Genomic DNA, 26,719 nt, shown 5'->3' on the forward strand with positions numbered 1-26,719 from the left:
GAGATCAGTTGTTGCTTGCTTTTTGCTATAAGAAACAATTAAGTGTGCATCATGCATACTTTGTGCCCTTACTTAAAGGTAGGATATCAGTGTAAGCTGAAAATATGAGCACACTAACAAATTGCTCTCCTCTATTCCCTCAGCACTTGACATTATCATTGATTTAATCTTAATAGTGTTATGTGCAAAATGGGGTCTCTCTGTTTTTAATTTGCACTTATTTATGGGTTTTGTGTATTTGTTTAACATTTAAAAGGTGTTCATTTTTTTTTTCTATTTAAATTTTCTTCCTGTGAACTTTGTCCATGTCTTTTCCTACTTTTTTGTTTTACTGATTTGTAAGAGTTCTTTGACATTACAATGAGACTTCTCCGTCTTTCCTGATATATCATTTGTCTTTTGAGTTTATTTTATGCCATATGTAAATTTATGTATTTTTTGTGGTTATAGTGATCTCTATTTCTTTTCAGGTTTATATCATGCTTGGAAAGACCTTTCCTTGGTAATCAAATGATGACACTATAAATCAAGACTCATAAACAACAATAAAAATATAGCTGAATGATGTTCTTAAACAAAACTATGTATGTTACACTTTTAGGTTTTCTTATGAGTTTCTTAAAGGAGTTGGCAGAATATTATCAAGCTAAAGAGAGCTGTGATGCAGAAACTCAGACAAGCACCACATTTCCCAGCCAAGTGTCCCTAGGTAATTAGAGCCTTCTTCAATTCTGCTCGCTAGCTTGTTACTATTTTTGTGTTTGCCTGATTATTTTACAAACAGGGTCTCACTATTTAGCCCTGCCTGGATTTGAATTCACTGTGTAGATGGAACTGGCCTCAAACTGTTGATTGTCTTGCCTCTACCTCCTCTGAATGCTGGTATTTACAAATGCATGCCACCTCACTTCCTTACTTGTGGAGGTTAACTTCTCTTAACTAGGAAACTCATGACTTCTCTGACTATATTTTTAGTCATTAAATTAGTATATGTTTTTGTCAGTGTTGTGTTGCTGTGAAGAAATGTATTTTACATGGGGCTTGCTTACTGTTTCAGAGGTTTAGTCCATTGTCATGGTGAGGAGCATGGGAACAAACAGGCAGACATTGTGCTGGAGAAGTAGTTGAGAATTCTACAGTAAGATCTGCAGGCAGTAGGAAGAGAGAGCTCCTGGGCCTGGCTTGGGTGTTTGAAACCATAAAGCCCATCCTCAGTGACATACTTCTTCCAGCAAGGCCATACCTCCTAATCCTTTCAAATAGTGCTATTCTCTGGTTACTAAGCATTCAAATCTAGGAACCCATGGTAGGGGCTGGAGTATTTTTATTCAAACCACCACTGTATGTTATAAACTGTTTGCAAAGAATTAGAGAAGTCATTGTCCCATCATTTCACTATATAGTGGAAATTGAGGTCCTCAGCAGGGAGAACAACTTGGAAACCCCCATTTGAGTAGAGTCCAAGGCCTAGAGATTTTACATTCTACCTTTCTATAGTATCTTCCTACCTGTGGTGGCTACTTTTTATTGTCAACTTGACACAAGCTGGACTTGCCTTAGAAGACCCTCAATTGAACAGATGCCTCCATCAGATTGTGCTATGGTTATGTCTGTGGGGAATTGTTTTGTACAATGTGGGAGGGCCTGGTCCACTGTGGGCAGCATCATTCCTAGGTGGGAGTCCTGTTCTATATATAAAATTTAGTAGGAGCCAAGGATCAAGGCAGTAAGCATTCCTCTGTGTTTCTGCTGGAGTTTCTTCCTGACTTCCCTCAGTAATGATGGACTGTGACCTGGAGTATAAGCTGAAAATATAAACCCTTTTCTTCCCTAGTTGCTTGTGGTCATGGTGCTTGTCACAGCAACAGAAAGCAAAGCAGACACTATCTTTTGGTTTTATATCAAAAGAGATGGAAAGCAGTTATCTATACTGATGTGCTTAATCAACTTTTTGGCTCATCTTTAGTAGTGCCTTTAACTTAGAGGAAGATAAGGAATCCATCATTTACAAAGCTATATTCTCCAACTAGGCCCTTAAGTATAATTTTAATTCCATTAGAAAAATAAGTGTTCATTGCAAATGAGAGCTTTCCAGTAATACAAAGCACATAGAAAAATTTAAATTTCCTAGTGGCTACATTTTTGTTTTTTGAGGTAGGATTTCTCTGTGTAGCCCTGGCTGTCCTGGAACTCACTCTGTAGACGAGGTTGGCCTTGAACTCAGAAATTTACCTGCCTCTGCCTCCCAAGTGCTAGGATTAAAGGTGTGCGCCACCACTGTCCAGCCCTAGTGGCTACATTTTAAAGAATGAAAAGAAACAGGTGAAATTCATTTTAATTATTTAACTTAAAGCATTCAAGATATTTCAGCAAGCAGATAGTATAAAAATATTAGTGAGATATTTCACATCCATTTTATGGCAATTCATGGAGATGTAGTGTGTTATTTTCACTCAGAACACAACTATACTCAGATTGATCTCATTTCACATCCTCAGTGACACCATGTGGCTAGAAAGGATTGTGTCAGACTGTGTGGTTACGGCGGCTCATTGGAAAAATAAGGGAAGTGGCTGGAAAAACATGGCCACAATTGTGCCTGCCACAAACTCTCAAGATTTTAATCTACTCCTGCTATCCATTTCTTTCCGTGTGTGCCCTTTGGTGATGTGTGTGTGTGTGTGTGTGTGTGTGTGTGTGTGTGTGCGTGCATGCAGCTGTACTCCATGTTGAAGTTTCTTCTCTGCTTCACAGTTGGTTTGGCTCTCTGTTTGGTTTAAGGGCTAAGGGCCTTGGGAAAAGAGATCTGGTATGAGAAAGTTAGCAGGCCTCAACTTGAGCCTGGTTGTGCTGTAGTTGCTTAACCCTCTGGAAGTCACTCAGACTCTGTGGCCATTTGTTCTTTATCTGTAGAAGGCAAGAATTAGAGTACGTAGTTTTTATACTTTTAAAGTTCTTGTTTTGAATGTGTGTCAAGCTTAATTCAAGTCCAGTTCAAGCTTTCTGCACTTAAAACTGAGAAGGGGATTACTTTGTATTTTCCCCTCCAATTTATTATCATTTTCAAACATGCAGAACAGTTGAAACAATGTTAACAGTGACTACATAGATGCTACTGTGGAATTTGCATTATACTTGTTCATCACTTATCTGTTCACTTATCTCAGGTTTTCAATATATTTCAAAGTAGGTAGCAGACATCTCTACACCTTTCTTTTAGCGTAGTCTGCTTTGGGCCTCTTGCATAGCTTACTGAGTTGATTTTATATTTCCTAATTGGCTGTGTTATTTTTTTAATAGCCGAGAAGTTTCAGCTTATTGACGCTCAATTTGCAGATGGTTTTCCTCACCGTTCCAAGCTAGAATCTTTAGAGACAAAGTTAAACGAGTATAAGAAAGAAGTACAACACCAGCTTCAGGTAGAAATGTGTCATAAGGTAAGCTGTAGTCCTGCTGCTCTTGATGAGAGCCAGGCCTACTTATCTTCTACTAGCTTAACCTTGCTATGTGGGGGCCAGCTACAGCCTTTTATTAAGAAAGGAACTGAATGAAGAGTGAATTTATACTGTTTTTAAGGAACTATTTTTAGTCTTTGTGCTCAATTCATAGCTGAAGTATTTTAGAGAAGCTGAAATAACAAAAGTTAAGATGGAAGAGAGAAGAAAGTATGAGAAGGAATTGGCTGAGTTCCAGAATGAATTTGAAAGAACTTGTCAAGCAAAAAATGAAGCCCTCATTTCTCAGGAGAAGAATTCTCTGGAAAGAATTAAAAAACACCGAGAGGTAATATGTGGGCATAAGTTACTGGGTGTTGTGTCCTGCTGATGTTAGTAGCTTTGTGGAAGATCTAGAAAGGACAGTGGATGGAACAAGGCTCTTTAGGGGCAGGTAGGGCTGCTATCAGGAATACAGACAAGCTCATGGAGACTTTGCTCAGCAGTGGTCAAAAAGAAAGCACTGGGGTGAATGTCCTCACTGATTAAGAGACACTCAGCAAACAGGCTTAAAACTTGTCAGGCAAATTGGAGAGGGCTTTACGGAGAGGCTTAGAGGTAAATAGTTTCTATGGATGGGGGTGGGGGTAGCTCTTTAAAGCAGAAAGGATGTTACCATTGTAACACCCAGCTGACGCAGTAGCCAGGAAGGGGCAGAGCAAACCATGTGCTCTTGTGACAAGAGCTTTCTGTTCTGGCTCTGGAGAGGACTGAGCATTTATGAGTACCTGCTCACCCCTTTCTGTGGGGGTGAGAAAGTAGAAGTGATTGAGGAATGGTGTTTTGCTGAACTTAGTTTGACCTGAGAAAGGCAGCCTCCACAATTAAAGACCTTGGTGCTCTGCTAGTGGATGAAGAAAGCAAAGAGAAGCAGGTAGAACATGAGTGGCCCCCATCCTGAAGGCAATGGAGGGATACATGGTAGTGTCAGAAGTAGGAGTAGGGTCTGAGCGGCTGTGTTCAGAGTTGCCCCTTTGTTTGCTAAGAGAATGTCTTCAGTCAAACAGGACTTGCACCACTGTTTTCAGTGTTCATCCAGAGCAGCTGTTAGAAAATGTTCGAAATAGGAGTCCTTCCCCTTAGAGTTCATCCTTGATGGTGCTTTTCAGTAAGAGCTGTTATCCAGCATGATATAGGACTCTTGTACTATGTATCTAGTGTATCTGAGAAAGGAACTATTTTCATCTATGAAAACAGGCATAGATATTTAAGATACTGGGTTATGTTTAGACTAACAACTTTATTTTTAATGTAGGTGACTGTAGTCACCTAGGCTGTGATCTGCTGGCCGGACACAACAGGTGGCTGCCTAGATCCCCATTTAGTTAATATTACCTGAAAGTATTAAAGATTATCATCATCTTTGGCTATACCATGCCTTTGGATGCTTGTCCACATCTGTCCCTGATAAGGCTGTACTGTTCTTCAAAGACCTAGCTTGATGTCACCTCAAGTGGCTTCTTACCCAGCTCACTGAGCGACTCATACATGTGCTATTCCTATATGTGGTCTTTGTATACTTCAGTCATGAAATCATTTCATCTTTTCGTGATTGTTTCTCTCTCCCTCAACCAAATTGTGAGCTCTGTAAAGATGAGGAACTTATCTACTCCTGGTAGTGTTTGTTCACTGATGGGGTGGCTCATTCACTGGGAGTTCACCTGAGCCTGTAACTGGAGTCAGAATGATCTGTAAACAAACATTTAGGCATCACCATCAATCACCAAGGAGAATATGAGGGATGCTAAAGAGCTAGCTAGGATCTCTATTCCTAACAATGGCAATGTAGTTTACCATTCATTGAGGGACTCATTTTTTTGTGTGGACAGGAAGTATATTTTTGTGCCAAAACAATCTTCATTGAAATATCTTCATGGAGAAAGTGTTCCTCTAAGTATCTGTAGCTTTCATTGTGTTCTAGAATAAGGAAGCAATGTCTTGAGTTCCAGGGTTTTATTTAACTTTGCTTGCTTGCTAAAAGTAAATGCTTTCCTATGCAGATGGAATCAAAAGAAATTTATGCTCAAAGACAGCTTCTACTAAATGATATAGCTTTGCTTAGAGGTAGAGAAGCAGAGCTGAAGGAGCGAATCGAAACTTTTCAATTGTAAGTAATAAATGTGTTCTTTTTGGATATGAAAAAGTTATACTAAGTATTATTTATGTCTAAGTTTTCTAGCCTTTTCTAAGAGATTGTGTGTGTGTGGTCTGCAAGGTTACATGCAGGTGCACTTACCCATGTGTGTCTCTAAGGTCAGAGGTCAACGTGAGGTGATTTCCTTTATCATTCATCTCCATATTTTTTGGGGGGGGTCTGTCTTACATTGGTTGGCTCAGTGATTGACTAGACTATCTGGACAGCAAGCTTTGGGCAGCCAAGTGTCTCTGTCATCTCCCACCCCATGCCTGGCTTTTCTATGGTACTGGGGATCTGAATGCAGGTCCTCATGCTTTTACAGCAAACACTTTATTTAGTGAGTTATCTCCCCAGGCAAATAAAAGCCTAGGGTGGTAGTGCATGTCTGTAGTCCCAGCACTCTGGGAGGGGGAGACAGGATGATTTCCAAGAGTTTGAGACCAGCTTAAGCTTCATGGTAAGTTCTAGGCCTGCCTAGATAATTGAATCAGCTGTTCAGACCTGCTACTATACTGAAAAAAAAAAAACCCAAAATAGAATAGTCCAACTTGACTTGTCATGGATGGAGCTATTTCTCATGGTGTTAATACCCTGTCTAAAAACAAAACAAAACTTCCAGGGAGAGTTCCTGGCTCTGAAGGTGATATGAACTGAATTAGAAGGTATAACTTGGGGTTTTTCTTGTCAAGTATTAGATAATTAGTTGGAAACTATGGAAATATTTCTGTCAGACTGCCCTGAGGCTGGACAACTTGGCTATTCTCCTGATGTGTGCTTTGCTGCATCTTAGTTATCAGACCTGATAGTCTCATATATGTAGCTGAACTCCAGGCACCCTGGCCTACTCCATTTACCTACTTTGTACTCCAGTAAGGAACTCTGTTCTAAGTTGGCTCATCTGGTATGGAACCATTTCTCATGATGGGGGCAGAGGTGCTACTTAATGTTCTCTAAGTGCTCAGGATGCTTCATCCTTCAGTTCTTACCTGGGACTGCTAGCAAACTCAGAATCTGTAGTGTATATAACCTTTTTTTCCAATTAGAATTTGCTATTAGCATTCATATGTTCTTTAGAACTCTTGCTACATTAAAGGCATTCTTTTTTTTTTCCCCCAAGACAGGGTTTCTCTGTGTAGCTCTGGCTGTCCTGGAACTCACTCCGTAGACCAGGCTGGCCTTGAACTCAGAAATCTGCCTCCCTCTGCCTCCCAAGTGCTGGGACTAAAGGCGTGCACCACCACACCCGGATTTTTTTTTTTTTTTACTTTTTAAAAGATTTATTTATTATTATATCTAAGTACACTGTAGCTGTCTTCAGATGCACTAGAAGAGCGCGTAGGGCATCAGATCTCATTACGGATGGTTGTGAGCCACCATGTGTTTGCTGAGATTTGAACTCAGGACCTTTGGAAGAATAGTCAGTGCTCTTAACCACTGAGCCATCTCTCCAGCCCTAAAGAAATTCTTTATTGGTGTTTTCTCACTTCTGTATGCACAGTTCATTTGATTTCTTTTCTACTTAACTTTTTAATTTTTTTATTAGATATTTACTTTATTTACATTTCAAATGTTGTCCCCTTTCCTGGTTTCCCCTCTGAAAACCCCCTATCCCTTCCCTCCTCCCACTGCTCACCAACCCACCCACTCCCACTTCCTGGCCCAGGCATTCCTCTATACTGTGGCATAGAGCCTTCATAGGACCAAGGGCCTCTCCTCCCATTGATAACCGACTAGGCCATTCTCTGCTACATATGCAGCTAGAGTCACGAGTCCCACTATGTGTATTCTTTGGTTGGTGGTTTAGTCCCAGGGAGCTCTGGGGGTACTGGTTAGTTCATATTGTTGTTCCTCCTGTGAAGCTGCAAACTCCTTCAGCTCCTTGCGTCCTTTCTCTAGCTCCTTCATTGGGGACCCTGTGCTCAGTCCAGTGGTACATTTACACAGTAGAGTACTACTCAGCTATTAAAAACAATGAATTAATGAAATTTTTAGGCAAATGGATGGAACTAGAAAATATTATCCTGAGTGAGGTAACCCAACGACAAAAGATCACACATGGTATGCGCTCTATTTAACTTTTTTTTTTATCCACTGCTCTCCCCTCCTTCTAAGCATTCATGTAAATTAAGTGTGTTTTCCCAGCTCCATGCCTTTCCAGGTTAGTCAGCAGAGGGTGCTGGTGCTGGCACCTCGAGCTTTTGCTTAGTTCTTGAAGCAGTGAGCTTTAGGTATTGGTTCTCAGAGTGGCTTGTTCTCTGCAGTACCTGGGAGGTAGAGAACTGCTAGTACTACCCACTTAAATGTCTCACTAGGAAGGCCTTGTAGGCTCAATATACAGAAGAATAGGACTTCTCCTCCTCCCTCCCTCCCTCCCTCCCTCCCTCCCTCCCTCCCTCCCTCCCGCTCTCCCTCTCTGCCTCTATTCCTTCTTTCTTAACTCCCTTCTGTCACCCCCTCTTTTCATATTTAATCAATAGATTATTAAATGTTGAAAGCAGGTCTTAAGCCTTTAGTATCTGTGAACTAGTGAATTAAATCCAGCAGTTGTAAAGAATATTATAGAACAAACAGTTATGTGTGTAAGCTAACTTGTTTGTGCTTTTGTAGCATTAGTCTTTACTTCTAAATTGATTGTGGCCACTTACCATCTATAGCCAGGTTTTTGTTATGCTTTACGTTTTTTGTTTTTTTGGTTCTTTATTTTTTGGTTTTTGTTGCTGCTGTTTTGTTTTGTTTTGTTTTTGTTTTGTTTTTGACATATGTTTTCATTTTGTTTTTAACCCTGGCTGACCTCAAACTCACTATGTACACCAGGCTACCCTTGGACTTGCAATGATCCTTCTGCCTGTCTAGTGTTAGAATTATAAGCATGGGCTCACGATGTCACTAGTTTGTTGTGTGTGTGTGTGTGTGTGTGTGTGTGTGTGTGTGTGTGTTTAATTTTAAAACTAGGGGCTGGAGAGATGGCTCAGCCGTTAAGAGCACTGGCTGCTTGTCTAGAGGTTCTGGGTTCAATGTGGTGGCTCACAACCATTTGTAATGGGATCCGATGCCCTCTTGTGGTGCTGTCTGAAGACAGCTACAGTATGCTCATAAAATAAATCTTTTTTAAAAATTAAAAAAATAAAACTAATTAAAACGTATTGGTGTGTGACTGGGTTCATGCATGTCACAGCATGGAGGTTAGAGGACAACTTGTAAGAGTCAGTTCTTTTCCTTCTATCATGTGGATGTGGGTCCTGGGTATCAAACTCAGTCTTGGCACCAACTGCCAAAACTGCCCTCCTAGGCAGTTTTGAAATGTTAGCTCTCTCCTGTAAGAAAGGACTATGGCATTGGCTCCTTCCCACTTCTTTACGCCAGCTACCCCTCCCTGTTCTGCTCCCTCTTCAGGCTGACATACAGTAACGAGGTCAGTTTGTAAAATACAGGGAGACTTTCTCCTTTACTTCCTAGTTAGGACAGTCACAGAAATTGCAGTCTGCTTTCCTACAATTTTTTTTGGGTTAATTTCAGGACCCAGAAGCTCCAAGAAGAAAAAATTAAAAGTGAGGCTGAGGCACTTGAGAGACGGGAACAGAATCTGAAGAATATTGAAGAGACCTATGATCACAAACTCAAAACTGAACTGCTAAAGTAATTGTCGGGCGTTTTCAAAAGACTAATATGTTTCAATTAAGTTGCTGAAAATGTAGCCAAAATTGATGAAGTAAGAAGACTAATATTTACATGACAAAATTCAGTGTTTGAGCAAAACTATTTTCTTTGACAAATCATAGCTTTTTGATAAATACTTAAGATGGTTTCTAAAGCTTACAGTGTAGAGAATTACATCAGATACTCTTATTCATAACTCCTCGGACTGTGAGGACTCGTGAGTTACTTTAACCTTACATATGTAAGTGTGTATTAGATTGTATAATTATTCCATTGTTTTTAACCCTTGGATGTTATATACATTTGATTTTATTTTTGAGTCTCTTTTTTTTCTTTTTCCAATTTTTTATTAGGTATTTTCTTCATTTACATTTCAAATGCTATCCAGAAAGTCCCCTATATCCTCCCCCCGCCCTGCTCCCCAACCCACCCACTCCCACTTCTTGGCCCTGGTGTTCCTCTGTACTGGGGCATATAAGTAACTTTAGGGCACCATATGTCTTGCTTAGTTTGTGTAGCTGATCAGCTGTAAAATTGGAATTCTGATTAGTCATCGTTCTCATGCTGCCACTGAGATGAATGTCAATAACAATTATAAGTTGTTTAAGGTAGAATTTGATTGAGAACTCAAGCTTTGTTCTCTCAAGACTCTGTAAAGCCAGAATCAAAAGAAGGGAGCTAAAGTAAACTATATGAAGCAAAAGGTGATGCAGGGAAATGAAAAATGACAGCTACAGTTAATTTGGCCTACCCCCCTTCTCTTCTGCTTCTTGCTATGTAACATAGCCCAGGTTGACCCAAAATTCTTGATTCTTTTGCTCTGTGCTCCCAAGATCAGTGATAGCAAATGTGTGCCACCATATCCAGGTACTCTAGTCTGAATTTTATGGGCCAGTGACTAGAACCCCAGAGCAAGGATAATTGGATGGTAATTTTTCTCAGTGGCAGGTGTACTTGTCCTATCTAATAACCTTTAATATTTGTCTTTGGTTTCAGCAATGGTAGGGGTGAGGGATATTTATTACAGGAGGGTTTGCCTTTCTTTTTGTCCATCTCTGACTAGTGATAACTGAAGAAAATAAGTAAAACTCCATGGTAACATCCCCTTTGCTATTGCTGATATGGATCTAATACCAGTAGGCTCTCAATTGTATATAAACCCTAAGAACAAAAGTTCTTGACTTGGTTGGAATTGGGGAGATTGCACAGGCAGATTACAAATGACTGAATGCCTTGCCATCTCTGGGGACACAGAATCTGTTGCATGCTAGGTAAGCTTTTCTTTGTTTCCTTTTATACTCTCTGTATAAATTGAGGCCAGTGGAAAAGTAGTTGTTTCCAGGAACCCCATGATAACATCCTTCATTTTGTGTAATTGAGTTTGGGACTATATTTATAGGATGGAGGGTTTATTGGACCTTTGATGTTTAAAGTTCTGTTCCCTGGCCTTAGAACTGAGACTTTGAAGTTTCTCCTAAGCCATGTTGGTAGTGGGTATGCTGGGCCACAGATAAGCTCCTCAGGATTAGTGGTCTCTCCAGGTAGATGGCAAGGATCTCATTTTAGTCATTCTGATTCTCAGGTACCAACTGGAGCTAAAGGATGACTACATCACTAGGACAAATAAACTTCTGGAAGAGGAAAGGAAGAATAAAGGTGATGTGGATGGATGGCTCATTGCACTTCTGATATAGGCTACTAGCCTCCTAAGTTACATCTGTGGTATATTCTTTTTGTTTGTTTCTTGTTTTGGTTTCTCAAGATAGGGTTTCTGTATCCTGGTTGTCCTGAAACTCATTCTGTAGAACAGGTTAGTCTCTTAATTCAGAGATCCATTTGCCTCTGCTTCCTATGTGCTGGGATTAAAGGTGTGTGCCACCACTCCCTGGCATCTCTTGTATATATGTTCTTAAATTTGGCTTCCACTTATTATGAAACATTTATTTGCATATTTATTTGTTAGGGGGTGGTTGTATGTGTTAAGTAGTGTGCATGTAGAGGTGACAGAACTTAATGGGACTTGGTTTTTGTCATTCTACAGTTGGGTCCCTAGCATTGAAATTGGGTTGTCAGACATAGTAGCAGGTGTTTTTACCTACTAGTCCATCTCACTGGCTCTTCATTTATTTTTTAAAGATTTATTTATTTTGATTTTATGTGTGTGAGTGTTTTGCCTGCATATATGTCTGCACCATGTGCATGCAGTGTCCGTGGAGGTCAGTAAAGCATATTGGATCCCCTGGAGCTGGAGTTACAGATTGTGAGCCACCATGTGGGTGCTGGGAATTGATCCCAGGTCCTCTGAAAGAACAACCAGTGCTCTTAACTGCTGAGCCATCTCTCCACCTCCATTATAGAAAATTTTACTTTCTCTGTCCTGTGACCAGGTTTCATTGTCCATTTTTTCTTACATATCTTTATACTTCCTAAGTTTCAAGTTTATGTTGATCTGAGTCTATGAAAATTGACTACGTTTCTAATTTTCACATATTTTACTTTTTAGTATATTTGTAGGAAATTGTGAAAAGAACATGATCTTTGGAAATTTCAAACATTTTTGAAGTAAACTAGAGCTGCTTATTTTATTGACTAGATACCAACTGTGTGGCTCCTTTTGCTCCTGTCTTATAGAAGCAGATGCATCTTATAGTTCAGTGCTCTGGTGTATTTAGATTTAGTAAATTTTCCTTTGATATATATCTGCATAGAGTTTTGGTACAGGAAGGAAAAACTACAGAAGGAAAACAGATCTTTGCTTTTAAGGAAAGTAGGCACTCTTAACATTCAGGTCCCATGCCCTGCTCAGAGAGAGTAACTGGTTAGCATGTAGTAGGAATTTTACCGCATATATGGCAGTTGGAATTTGGCATCACTCATGGGTAATGAAACTTATTTCTTATTTGCCCACTACGATTTTGGCTGATAAACTTGTTGCTTTAAACCATGAGACAGTGGTGATTAGGTCTCACAGAGTGGCCATAAATTATTAAATGTCTTTTATGTTCAGTAGGAAATCATTATTTAATTGGTTCTTCTTTATTCTCTAGAAAAAACTATTCATTTGCAAGAGGAGCTCACAGTTATTAATTCAAAAAAGGAAGAACTCAGTAAATCTGTTAAGCATATGAAAGAAGTTGAGGTAATTGTTAAACCTATCTCTTAACTTTCCTTAATGACTGCCATGTTAGGGTTAATGCTTTCTTATTTATAGAGAATATAGAGGTGTTTTAAGATTTATTTATTTTTATTTTATGTGTATGGGAGTTTTGTCTGCATGTATGTCTGGCAACCACATGTGTACAGTGTCTGTGGAGGTCAGGAGATCCCCTTGGAACTGGAGTTACCCAGGGTTCTTAGCTGCCACGAGGGAATCTCCATTCTGGGAATCAAACTCTGGTTCTTTGGAAGAACAGTCAGTGCTCTTGACATTGAACTATGGCTCTACCTCCTTATGCCATCTTCTTCATCTGCTTGGACTGATTATTTTATGACTAAGAAGGTGATAGCTGAAGTTAGTAGAGTGGGTTCTAATTTTAAGCAAATAGAAAAAGAGTTTGGATCGAAGAATCCTGCTGCTTAAATTATTTCTCCCTTCTTAACTGCTTATGTGCCTTTAGGCAAGTTCTGTGACTGTAATCTTAGAGATATTACTAACAAAGCATGATCGTTGGGGGAGTTGGGTGATGTACCCATAACAAGTGACCAGTAGATATTATCTTCTATCTTACCAGCAAGGGATAAGTGAGACCCCATCTAAAACAAAATGGAGTGGATTCTGTAGGTGAAGTTTACCTTTGCATCCTTGGGACACTTTACACTAAGAAAATGAGAGCACCTCACAGCAGTAGAGACTGTATTCACCTCTTATCTGTTTATGTTTTTTAAATGTCTTGTTACATCATGCAGTTGTATTGGTGGCATTTTGGAATTGACTCCAAATTGCGTTCACCATATACCCTTCCCTCACTTCATAGGACAGATATCTATTGATATAGGTTCTGAGCTGCTGGCCTATCTGTCACCAGTGCAGAAGAGATCCTGTTGCAGAGATCTTGTTACCCATGTCTGGTAGTCACTGTCATTCATTTGTGATGCTCAGATTCAGATAGCCTTCCAGCCTTAACTTTTGCAGTGCTGTGAACATTTTCACATACAAGTTTTCCCTTTTCAATTTTAGCTGGAACTGGAGTCTGTGAAAGCTCAGTTTTTAGCAATGTCAAAACAAAACCACTTGCTGAATGAAAAGGTGAAAGAGATGAGTGATTACTCACAACTGAAAGAAGAGAAAGTGGAACTTCAGGCACAAAATAAATTACTTAAACTGCAACTGGAAGAGAATAGGAATGAAAACTTACGACTCCTAGACCGTAAGTCTTTTTCTGTGATCTGCATGTTTCTGTAATTTCGATTAGGTCAGGATTATAGAATTACTACCTATCTGTAAGGGAGGCTTACATTGGGAGAATATTTTAATATTCTGACATTGAAGTTGCTTACGTTTTGTTTGCTATTGCATAGTTAGGAGTTTCATTTAAGTAATATTTGTTAAGTAACTGCCTCTGCGGGTATCTTCAGGGTTCATGCCCTCTGACTGTTGCCTCAGGCGAGCCAGTAAGCACTTGGAGCAAGGCAGGGAGAAGAGGTTAAAATTGTAATCATTTCTATTCCTAGCCTTGGCCTTCAGGTACAACAGTCTGGACTGCCTGCCTACTGTGATTCTCAACCAAGAGGGCTCATAGTCCCTTCTTGGTGCCTTCTACCAGTGCTCTGTGCCTTTGCTTACTCAGTGTACCTCTGGAAGTTGTTCTCTCTCCTAAGCCCCTAGTTCTAAGAGAGTCCTAACATTCTGACCCAGTTTCTACTACATTATCCTTTATGATTACCCTACATAAGTCACACTTTACGAAAGGGGCCTTTGGGTCACCCAGATGGAGAGCACCATCAACCTTATTTCTGGAGCCTAAATGCCATGGGCTGCTGTTCATATGACATGAAACCAAGGACAGGCACTGATAGGTGACCACTGGAGAGCTCTTTGTTAGAATACCTTCTGCATGTGCTATGGGAAAGAGATAGGCTAGTGGGTTAAGCTAAAGGGATCTGCAACCCTATAGTTGGAACAACATGATGAACTAACCAGTACCCCGGAGCTCTTGTCTCTAGCTGCATATGTATCGAAAGATGGCCTAGTCGGCCATCACTGGAAAGAGAGGCCCATTGGACTTGCAAACTTTATATGCCCCAATATAGGGGAATGCCAGGGCCAAAAGAATGGGAATGGGTGGGTAGGGAAATGGGGGGGGTATGGGGGACTTTTGGGATAGCATTGGAAATGTAATTGAGGAAAATATGTAATAAAAATATTAAAAATTAAAAAAAAGAAATTCCTTCTCATAGTCAGAATAGAAGTTGAGTAAAATGCGCATGTTGTAATAAAAAGAAAGAATTAGAAAGAATTCTTTATCTTAGAGGGCTTTCAGAGGAATCCAATTATATTAACATGCATTAAATTATTCTGAAATTTGTGACTCAAGATGGTTCTTAGGTCACTTAATCGGATTAGTAGAATATTAATTGCATGAGTACAAAGAAGGAAAACTATTTTAAACCTCTCTAGCTACTTTGTCTTTTTAGTGAGATAGGCAAATTGAAGATTGATAATGACTAGGAATTTTTTTCTTTTTCTTTTTTTTCTTAACCCTTCTTAGGTATAACTCAGCCACCTCCTGAGCTTGTGATTTTTCAGAAGGAATTACAGAAAACAGAGAAGGCTATGGCACTGGAGCACAAGGACTTTGAAAGTCATAGGCAGGCTCTTGAGAAACAGCTGCAGCGTGAGGTGAGTATTGGTCTTTATTCTTACGGGAATTATGCCAGGCTGGTTTATAGGAGTTAGGGAAAGCTTATACGTATCAAGCCAGTGAAATCATATTATTTGAGTACAAATAATTCCTTACCCCAACATTGCAAAAGAGCCTTTCTCATGTGAGAAAATTCTCTGGTGATTTTGACTTCATATTCCTAATGATAATAGCACTGGAAGGAAAGCAGACTTATGTAGGTAGACTTAAACTTTTCAGAAATCCTGGTAATTCCCATTGTCTCTGGATAACTGCTTTGTGGCTTACACACATCTACTGTGTCACTGTAATTTCTTCCTGCGAGCAATAAATAGAATAGCTGATTTTAGACAGGTGGCACACACATTTAATCCTAGCACTCAGGAGGCAGAGGTAGGTGAATCTCCTTGAGCTCTACAATAGGGAGAGACCTTGTCTCAAAAAAAAAAAAAAAAAACAAAAAAAAACAACAAAACTTGTTTGGGTGGTTTTGTTTGGTTGGTTGGTTTTTGGCTTTTGTTGTTTTTGATTTTGAGGCAGGCTATTTCTCTGTGTAGCCCTGGCTGTCCTGGAACTCACTCTGTAGACCAGGCTGGCCTTGAACTCAGAAATCCGACTGCCTCTGCTTCTCAAGTGCTGGGATTAAAGGTGTGTATCACCACGCCCGGCTGGGTGTTGTTTTAATAGAGGTCATCCTATTGATTGTTGGTGTACCTATTGATTGTTGGTGTAAAGGGTTTAGAATTGACAACATAAAGAATATAAGTACAATAAAAGACATTTTCTTTTTAGAGCAAGCTGTAATTAATTGTATGTATTTCTTTTTCAGATTGAAAATTCTGCACAGCTAAGGAACCAGATAGCAGAATATGATGCTTCTGTCAAGAGGTTAACTGTTCAGGTGGCTGAGTTAAAGTCACAACTAAAACAAACTCAGATAGGTTGGAGACTTTTTAAAAAATAAATTGTTTATTATGTGTGCATGTGTAAGAGAGAGAAACAGATACAGAGAACAGCAGAGCACTGTGGCACTCTGGTGTAGGTTACAGGACTTGTCAAGGCTTAGTTCTCTGCTTCTCCCTTAGTGCGACAGTGAGTCTCTTGTTTTAGTGTCTGCAATGCCTACTCCAGGCTAGCTAATCTGTGCAGTACTTGCCCATTGTCCTGCTGCTCCTACCTCTAACTTGCCATAGGAATGCAGATGTGTGCACCTACATGTAGCTTTTTTCTTTAATTCTTTGACTATTTCCTAGATGTATAAAGTGTATCTTGATCGTCTCCACCCTTCTCTCTCTCTCTCTCTAGCTTCTGCCTCCCGTCATTATATCTTCCTTTCAGCTTCAATCCTCTTTGTTCCTTATGTAACCCACTGAGTCCAGGTAGTGTTGTCCATATGTACCCCAAAACAACTGCTAAGCACGCCCTACTCAGCCCCCAGTGCTGGTATTTTTAATTGTCTTGTTGTTGTGCAGATAATCATAGTTACTCTGAGTTTACATGTGCAACAGCTATGTCATGGTCCAGAAGACAGCATTTTACAGCACTTGTTGTCATCTGCCAGGGTTTACATTCTTTTCATACCCTCTTCCCTGATGTTCCCTGAGCTTCTGGGATGTGTTGTTAGAGATGTCGCTCCTATGGTCAGCATTTGCAATTGCTTATTCTTGGCACTTTGAACATTTATGAGTCTCTGCATTAACCATTACCCACTGCAATAAGAAACTTCCCTAACCAAGGTTGTGAGCAGAACAACTTTATGTTTATATTTAGGTTGCAGTTTGACATCATAGTCGTTTAATCAACATCATAAGCAACATTAAAAGATGTCCTCTTGGACCTATGATTCTTTACCCACTTTTTTTTTTTTTTTTTTTTTTGAAATAAGGTCTCTCTACAATGTCCTGGCTGTCCTGGAACTTATTATGTAGACCGGGATGGCCTCAGACTTACAGAGATCCCCTTACCTCTGCCTCAGTAGTGTTGGCATTAAAGGCATAAACCACCATACCTAGCTACCTATGTTTTTGTTGATGTTTGTTTTTTGAAGATTTATTATTTTTAATTTTTTATGATTATAATTATTTTAATTTTATGTATAGGGCCATTTCACCTATATATGTATGTGTATTGTATGCATACCTGGTACTTATGTAGGCCACAGGAGGACATTGGATCCCTTAGATCTAGTTATAAACTAATTTTAGGGGGCACTCAGAACTGAACTTGGGTCCTCTGAAAGAGCTAGTGTTCTTAACTGCCGAGCCATTTCTCCAACTCTACCATGGGTTTTGACCATGTTTATAGTAGCAGTTACAGTGAACTCTATCCAGTGGAAAAGACCTCAAAACCCAATTAAGAGAACACTTGGTTCCGCCCATATATAGTCTGCAGCAGTAGGCACCCAGGTCATTTTTATGTGGGTTTCAGGGATCAGACTCAGGTAGTCGGGCTTGTACAGCAATCACTTTTACCCACTGAGCCAGCTCCCTGGCTCCAAGAGACAATTTTAACTGGTGTGTATGTGTGTAAAGTTTCAGGTGGTTGTACAAATACAATGACTGTGATCTATTAACCACTTAGTAATACTGTAATAGGGAAATGCTATAGAAACAAAAATCATAACAGAAATGAAACTTCTACTTAGGAATATCAACTGAGTCACCAACTAAAGTGCTTCACTCACCTTTTTAAACAGGCCAGGTGTGCAGGTGACACAGATGTACCCAAACTTGTTTTCTAATTTTTTTCTATTTGTTTTGGGATATGTGTATGTGGAGGCTGGGATGCATATTAAGGTTCAAGAACAACTTGCAGGAAGGAATCTGTTCTCTGCTTCCATGATGTGGATCCCCAGATTGAACTGAAATGCTTAGTGGCAAGTGCCTATACTTTTTTAGCATCTTATTGCTTCCCTACCCCCAACCATCTCAATATTTTCTTTCTTGTGTGTGTGTGTGTGAGAGAGAGAGGGGGGGGGAGAGGGAGAGAGGGAGGAGAGGAGGGAGAGGAGAGAGAGAGAGACAGAGACAGAGACAGACACTCTGTTAAGGCTAGCAGGCTTTTTCATATATCTATATATTCCTTACCAGACCTGTGTATAAATGCGCAAGAGAAGCAGGATAGAACATTGCTTTCAGAGTTGGAGACCTCCTTTGTTTTTGCCTTCAGTTGAAGTTGTTTGATATTGGGAATGACATGTTTAGAACGTCTTCAAGTTCCCCATTTATAAGGGAGCTAACGCCTATTGGGTCACAGTGGGCAAAGATAGAATCGTATATGGAAGCCCCCCGGGCACTCGTTACGCCAATGATTCATTACTGCCTTTGCTGTGAATGTCTCTTCCCCTGCTTCATGGAAAGAGGAGAAAAGGTTGAATACTTTGTTCTTCAGTTGGTTTTGGGCCCAGTGTGTATTTGTTGCAGTTCAGCTTGTTTCTCATCCTTCCTCTTTTTTTGTATTCCTCAGTTCTTGCTTGGACTTCTATCAGTCACTTGTTCCTTACACCTTCACTAGTTTATTTCTAGGTCTTTATTCACTTCTAAACTCTTTTCCAATGCCTTGTTTTCTGTTAGCAGTTGTTTGCCAGACCGTCTGCCACTGAAGTTATAATGGTCTTGTAATGCGAAAGTCATTCAGTGAAGCTAGGCTCTTCTGCAGTCCTTCACATACGTGGCCTACCTCTAGCCCATTGTACACTTTGTTTTGTAGCATCATAAGGAGCTGTTGCAGGGTTAGAGGCAACATAGACACATGCTAGGAAATTTCAGCAGCTCTAAGAATTGCTGACCATGTGGTTCCCATGTCAGGAAGACCCTGTCCCCTTTCCCAGCAGAGAGCAGTGGCAATTTTTAGCCAGTTTGGCCAGGTTATTTGACACTTGGGCTTGGCAAGAGACTAAATATATTGCAGTCAGATGTGTGAATATTCTCACGCTAGTTGGAATAAACAAAGATTAAATGTGTTTGCTATAGTTCAGCTCTGGCTAGACTGTACCCAGTAAATTATATATTTTCACTTCTCAGACGTAGTTATTGTAGACTCATGTGTAACAGATTATGAAATTTATCGTGTTTATAAAGGCTTGGTACATGAAGGCAGCTTTCAGTAAATATTAATGAGTATGACTATGGATTCAGAAACTGTTTAATATGTAGGCTTCTTTTTACCACTTTAAAAATATTCCTAAGTATAATTTAATTTTATTCATAGCCTTTTCGCCTCATTTCTCAAATTTTCTTTTTGTGATCTGCAGCCCTAGAGAATGAAGTGTACCGAAATCCAAAGCACTCTCTGATTCATTCCCTGAGTGGTCTCCTATTGAGTGGCAAGATGGCACCCCACAATGATGATAAAAGTGGGGATCTCTTGAATGTACCCCTTGAACAGAACAAGGTTATAGCAGGTGCAGTTATGTCAAGGGTCCCACCTTATGTAAATACAGCAACAGAAGCTAGTTCCCCAGACTCTGACCTTGAGTTCATAGCCAGTAGTACTAAAGCCAAAGTAAGAGAGCTAGAGCAAGAGGCTGAACGCTTGGAAAAGGCATTCAGAACTTACTATCAAAGAGCTACTCAGAATCCTTCTACGAGCCCTCAGCCGGCAAAGAGTCCTTCATCTGTAAACTCGGTGGCAGCTCTCAGAAGCATAGCTTCCAGTTCCATGGACAGACCTGTTTCTGCAGAGGACAGAGTTGTCTCTGAACAGCCTCTTGGGGACATACTGAAGGAAGAAATGAATGATATGTCCAAAGCATTCATGGGCAGTGTGGTTTCACGGCCACGCAGGACCTCTTCCTCCACACGCCTCTCCTCTACACCCCATCCAAAATCGAGAAGAAGTCTTGATAATGAAATGTATCTGGAAGGTAAGCCACTGTGAAGAGGGTTGTAACATAGATGCTTTAGACTTGGGCAGCATGCTCCATAGGTAGCCTGGGGAAGTCTGCTCCAGCACTGGTGGCTGCTCTCATCCTACCATACTCTGGTCAACAGTAGTAGCCCTTCCATGTCACAGGATTGCTGTGGAAGTCGGAAATACAGAGGGGGTTAAGGTCTAGTTTCTTTAGCATGCAGAAGTGTTGAGGGAGCACATGGCCTTTGTCTCGCTGCTGATTAGTTCTGTATGCTCCATGTTACTTCTACAGTTTGATTTTGGTGCTTGAACCTTGGTTCTCATACATCAAGCTTGGCTATTTGCAAGGATTGTGTAGAATTTATTTTCAAATTAATAGAGATTTAAAAATCCACTTTGGTATCTTCTCTATGCAGTTTGTAATATTTTTGCCCTGATTCATTCTTCCTCATAGGTCTCGGGAGATTACACATGACTTCCTCCAGCCCTCTTCTTGACAGAGTTTCTGCATCACCTGCTGCTTCCCCTAGTCCTTGTCCTGAGAGAACAGCCCAGCCATCACCTGTTCCATCTAGGCACAGCTTCTCTGGTCTTCCAGAGCAAAATGCCTGGTAAGTTATTTTCTCCTCATCTTCTGTTGAATCATGCTGCTGACCTGCTATTTTGACCTTTACTCCTTTGGTCTTTTTAAGGCAATGATAAAGATCATGTGGCAGTCTGGAATTTATAGTTAGACTGTTAAGCCGTTTGTGGTCTTCAAAAGTCATTTGAATTAGAGAGAGAGTGCGATAATTGTGCGAATAAATATCTTCCTGGGTCTGTGAATGGATTTGGTTCATAAAGATAAATAGTTGCTTATAAAGTTTGTCACAGCAAATAAATTGGGCTCATTTTGAGACTTGGAGAAATTTCACACATCAAAATGTCATTTAAAAATATGTTTTGAGGGTCAGGAGTGGTGGCACATAACTTTATTCCAAGCACTCATGAGGCAGAGGTAGATGGATCTCTGCATTCAAGGCGAGCCTGGTCTACAGACTGAGTACCAGGACTGCTATATAGACAGACCCTGTCTCAAAAACAAACAATGATAAAAAATGCTTTGGCATTTAAATGTAAACAAGGTTTCAGTTTGTGTATCATTGAATCAAATTCTGCAGTAATGATGGACACTAGGGTATAACTGTCAATGTAGGAAGAAGTGGATCAGGCCAGCGGGTTGCCTGAGCTGTAATTCACAGGCAGGACTACAGTAGGAGATTCTGAATCCCTACTTGTGGGCTCCAGTTGGATGCCTGATGTTTATAAATGCTGCCTGTACATACTTGAAAAACTGCTCTGTGTGTCTACCATGGTCCTAGGGCATTTATATTCTTTAATATCTTTTAGATTGTAGTTTTATTTTGTTTTCAGACGACTCATTTGCTATATTGCCTGGGCTGGCTTCAAACTTATAGTGATCCTCCTGCCTGATTGCTTCTTGAACTTTAAGGCAACAGGCATGAGACCCCACGCCCAGCTTGTATTGAATTTTCTTATGAGGAAGCCAAAAAGAGCATCAAGACCCATATTATGTAAAGTCAGTGTACGTTGATATATTGTTCGGCTGTGCAGTTGCATCTTCAGCTGGTTTGTGCTGATGGCATATGGGATGTGTCTTTAGAGAAAATGTTTTGTTGTTACTGGAAAACTACCCTAGGAATAGTATTGAGAGTATGTTATTCTTTGCAACAATGTCTTCTTCAGGCCATAGGGTGGTAACAAGGGAGATGACTGAGTAAATATAGACTAGTTGCCAAGAACAATGCCTGGTGGCAGGCTCTGTCCTCTGGAGCCATTCTCTCACACCACACACACACATTTTTCTTTTCATTTTTCTTCTCTTTTGAAATATATTACAATAGAAACTAGGATCTCATACATGCTGGCCAACCATTTTTTAATGTGTATGGGTGTTTTGCTTCCATGTAAGTCTATACCACATGCCTTCCTGGTGTCTACAGAGGCCAGAAGAAGGTGTGAGAATCCCCTAGAACTGGAGTTACAGGCTGTTGCAAGAAGCTATGTGGGTGCTGGGAATTGAACCAAGGTCCTCTAGTAGAGTGGCCAGTGCAACACGTAGAGAGCCATTCTTTATAAGCCAGTGAAAAAATGAGTGGCAGAGCCAAACATCCTTGCTTTTCATACAATCCCTATATTCGGGAGTCTGAGATAGAATTGCCAGGAGTTTGAGGTCACTTTGGTCTACATAGTTCTAGGCCAGCCAAAGAGAACTATCTTTAATAAAAGCAGAACGTTCTATAAATTATTTTTAACAACCAGACAACCTATTCTCGGCTTTTTATGTTGTTATTAACACTTCATATTCATGTATTTATTCTTTCAATCTAGTTTATATCAGAGACAAACTGAAACGCAAGATAAAAGTGAGTTTTCAAATGTGGACAAGCAATCTTTGAAAGATGAGAAACTTGAACCACCTTTCAGATGTAAGTTTTGAATATTAGATTTTGTGTATATATGTTCATGTTTACATATGTGCCAAGACACCTGTGTAGAGGTCAGAGGACAACTTCAGGTGGTATATTTCATCTACCACCTTTAAGGCAGGGTCTTATCATTCCATTGTATACCAGTATGCCAGGTTACCTGGCCTGTGAGTTAACTAATGGAGACTCTCCTGTCTTAGCCCTCCATCGTGCTTTAGTCATGCTGGGATTACAGACACCGATTTTCATGACCCTTTTTATGTGGGTTCTGGGGATTCTAACTCAGGTGCTTCCTCCCCTTGCAAAGCAAGCACTTTATTCATGGAGCCAGGCTCCCTAACCACATAGCATTTTTTAAAAAAAAAAATATTTACTTTTATGTGTAGAGGTGTTTTGCCTGCCTGCATGTTTCTGTGTCTTGTGCCCACAGGGCCCAGAAGAGGGTGTCAGCTATCCTGGGGCTAGAATTACAGATTGTTAACTGTCATGGGAGTTCTGGATGCTAGGAATTGACCTTGGGTCCTCCTTAAGAGCAGCCAGTGTACTTTTTACTGATGAGCTGTCTCTTCCCCCGCACCCCAACCCTAACATACACCTATCAGTTTTTATAAGTAGAAATATAGGAACACTTTCTTTTAGCAAAATACTCAAATGTTGGGACATGTCTATTTTTGACATGGTACAGATGATTCCTTGATTTTTTCCTTTTAAACAGTTTTATTGCACTTTTATTATGTGTGTATGCACATGTAACATGTACGTGTATCTGTGTAGCACAGCACAGATGTGGAAATGAGAGGACAACTTGCATGTGTCAGTTTTCTTGGTTCACTCTGTGTGTCCCAGGCATTGAACTCAGTAGCCAAGCTTAGTGGTAGGCACCTTTACTTGCTGAGCTGTCTTGACAGCCTTGCTTCATTTCATCTTTCTGTGACAGAAGTTTAGGGTGCACTTGAATTTCCTTTGAAAACAATTGGTATAACTCATAGTTTCCAAGTAAAGACTCATGCCATAAAGTGAATCTTTAATATTTCAAGGCTGGGGTTACTTCAGTAAGTACGTTTTTCATTGTTCACTCTTTTTCCTTTCTGTGGAATATGAAGATATTTTCTTTCAGTTATATTGATCTTGGTGATTCTTCAGATTTAAGCAAACTTCATCTTCATTGGTAGAATGGAGGTGAAAGAATATTCAAATGAGGGGCTGGGGCAGTGGCTCAGTCTTGTAAAGCACACTCACATAGTAAAGGCTGGGTAAGTGGTGCACCCTGGAAGCAGAGGCAGGAGGATGCCCTGGGGGTTCACTAGCCAGCCAGCCTAGCCAAGTCAGTGAACTTTCAGGTTGAGTGATAAACTTTGTTACAAAAACTAAGATGGAGTATGACTGAGAAAGACACTGAGCATTGACCTGACCTCCACAGGACTACACCAAAATTAAGATGAGAGTCAAGAAAATGGTGGCCTGGCCATATAGCCTTACATAGTATCACCTACTGTATCACCCTACTTTATAAGTATAATAAGGATATAGGGTCCATCACCTTTGAGACTCTTTCTAGCTTGAGAATCCTTTACATTTGTATATAATTTCAATGTCAGAACTGAAAGATTCATATCCTGCATAGTTAAATGAAACAACTTAGTGCATTTTGTCAATTTTTTAACTCAACAATTATGACTGTTAAATCATTATTTTTATTCTTTGAGAATTTCATACGCGTATACAATGTATTTTGATCATAGCCACTGTCTGTTCTCCCTCAACTCCTTCCTGACTCCCCCTGTCACGTCTCCCTCCAACCCACCAGGTCCAGTTAGAGCTGTCTATATGTGCACCAGTATACAGGTGTAGGATCATCTACTAGAGCAGGAGTAACCCAGTAGGAGTCTCTTTCCTTAAAAAATTACAAAAACTGGCTCCCTACTCCAGTAGCTTTCAGCTACCAAAGTTCTCTAATAATATACCAGAGTGTTGACTAGCTTTCCATCATTGATGTTTAAATTGACTCAAAGGGTTTTATCAGCAAACCCAAATGAATTCTCTATTGCCTGTATTGGTTTATTTTTTTGCAAACAAATATAATTCTTTAAAATATAAAGAAACTTGAGAGTTGAGCACTTTGTAAGTGGTTGGATTTAGAACTCTGTAGGAAAGGGCAGTTTTAGTGTTTCATGGCTATCCCTACCACTCCCTAACTCCCAAGCACTCCCCACTCCTGCACTGCATAGCACTCCCTACACTTGCTACTGTTACTAAGGACTCATGGCACAATTAATTGTACCTCATATGGATGCAGGGAACAAGACAGCACAGTTTGAAGCAGAAGGACTCCACCCTGCTGGTGACATGCCTGGAATAGATTTTGCTGCAGCTATTCAGTCTTCAAGACTCATTTCATACGACTACCCAAGTAAGTGGTTCCTTACTTAAACTAGCAGTAAACAATAGCTACATATTACATGCTGATCTATGTGCTCTGTAACTTATTCCTTACATGACTTCTAGTATTACATTTATTTATTAAATTATATATAGGTGTATGTCTGTATATATGCATGAGTGTGCCTGAGAGTACCTGGGGAGGCCAGAAGAAGACATTGTATTCTTTGGTGTTACAGCTACAGGCAGTTGTGAGCTGCCTGGTCATGGGTTCTGGGACCCAAATGCTGGTCGTCTGGAGGAGTAGCAAATACTTTTAACCCCTGAGCCATCTCTCTAGGCCCAACATTAATTGTTTGTTTCGATTTTTGTTTTTGTGTGTTTGTCTACGGAGGTCAAAGGACAACTTGTAGCAGTCAGTTCTCATGGAACTGACTGCTGGGGTTTGTAGCAAGTGCCTTTACCTGCTGAGGCATCTCTGGTTCTGTAGGACTTTCATAAATATAGATAGAGGCTTGGGCTTGTGGCATTATCATTCTTATGGGACTTTCCCTGTGTGAACATGTACAGACTGCTAAGGAAAACCCCAAGACAAGACTTCTCATTTAGTCTTGATTGGAGTTGGACAGAGCACTTACACTTTTTGCTCCTCTTCTGCAAAATCTGTCCCATAAGGAACCTTATCATCTTTAGAAATTGTGTTAAAAACGTGAAGTAGGAGGACACAGCTACCCAGGAACTCTGCCCCACCAGTGGCACAGGTTCCTTCTGGTCTGGGCCGGTGCCCTGAGCAGACCTTGGGCTCGAACTCCAGCCAGTCCCACAACACCCATAGGAAGATCTGTTCCCAGGTGCTCCAGTACTCCCAGAATCATAGGATCAGAGCCAGTCACACAACACCCAGAGGAAGCTCCGCTCTCAGGAGCTCTAACACACCTAGGATCATAGGCTCAGAGGTGTTCTGAGCAGACCTTGAGCGCTAACTCCACAGCCAGTCCCACAACACCCAGAAGAAGCTGCACTCCCAGGAGCACTAACATGCCCAGGACCACAGGATCCCAGGAGTTTTACCAAACACCAGGATCTCAGGATCCCAGAGGGAGCTTGACTCCTAGGAGCTCTGACACATCCAGGATATCAGGATCACAGGATCACAGAGACAGCTGAACTCTGAGAAGTTCTGACACAACCAGGATCACAGGAAGGACAGTCCCCAGTCAGATGGGCAGGCAGAACTAGGGATAATCAGATGGCAGGAGGCAAGCATAAGAACAGAAGCAACAGAAACCAAGGTTACTTGGCATCACCAGAACCCAATTCTCCCACCATAACAAGTCCTGGATACACCATCACATTAGAAAAGCAAGATTCGGATCTAAAATCACTTCTCATGATGGTGATAGAGGACGTTAAGAAGGTCATAAATAACTCCCTTAAAGAAATACAAGAGAACACAGGTAGACAGCTAGAAGACCTTAAAGAGGAAGCACAAAAATCACTTAAAGAACTACAGGAAAACATAATCAGAGAGGTGAAGGAAATGAACTAAACCATCCAAGATCTAAAAACAGAAGTAGAAACAATAAAGAAAACGCAAAGGGAGACAACCCTGGAGATAGAAACCCTAGGAAAGAGATCAGGAGCAAGCATCACTAACAGAATACAAGAGATAGAAGAGAGAATCTCAGGGGCAGGAGATACCATAGAAAACATGGACACAACAGTGAAAGAAAATGCAAAAATCTAACCCCAAAACATCCAGGAAATCCAGGACACAATGAGAAGACCAAACCTAAGGATAATAGGTATAGAAGAGAGTGAAGATTCCCAAATTGAAGTGCCAGTAAATACCTTCAACAAAATGATAGAGGA

The 26,719-nt window shown here is 40.5% G+C and overlaps 1 protein-coding gene across 3 annotated transcripts in view; it reads left to right on the forward strand.

Annotated features, from left to right (window-relative positions):
* The window catches only part of Ofd1 (OFD1 centriole and centriolar satellite protein), a 48,957-nt gene that overhangs the window by 11,648 nt on the left and 10,590 nt on the right, over positions 1-26,719 (forward strand). For all 3 annotated transcript variants that reach the window (XM_029473384.2, XM_021153615.3, XM_029473383.2), the window contains 14 exons: positions 602-709; positions 3,301-3,437; positions 3,610-3,783; positions 5,495-5,601; positions 9,148-9,267; positions 10,871-10,944; positions 12,336-12,427; positions 13,466-13,655; positions 14,997-15,127; positions 15,958-16,069; positions 19,381-19,992; positions 20,434-20,590; positions 22,371-22,468; positions 24,765-24,878. In XM_029473384.2, the coding sequence (XP_029329244.1) occupies positions 602-709; positions 3,301-3,437; positions 3,610-3,783; positions 5,495-5,601; positions 9,148-9,267; positions 10,871-10,944; positions 12,336-12,427; positions 13,466-13,655; positions 14,997-15,127; positions 15,958-16,069; positions 19,381-19,992; positions 20,434-20,590; positions 22,371-22,468; positions 24,765-24,878 (2,226 nt within the window). The remainder of the gene's footprint in view (positions 1-601; positions 710-3,300; positions 3,438-3,609; positions 3,784-5,494; positions 5,602-9,147; positions 9,268-10,870; positions 10,945-12,335; positions 12,428-13,465; positions 13,656-14,996; positions 15,128-15,957; positions 16,070-19,380; positions 19,993-20,433; positions 20,591-22,370; positions 22,469-24,764; positions 24,879-26,719) is intronic.

This window comes from Mus caroli, unplaced genomic scaffold (assembly GCF_978045245.1).
Source record: "Mus caroli unplaced genomic scaffold, Mus_caroli_1 scaffold_5, whole genome shotgun sequence".
NCBI classification, from domain to species: Eukaryota; Metazoa; Chordata; class Mammalia; order Rodentia; family Muridae; genus Mus; species Mus caroli.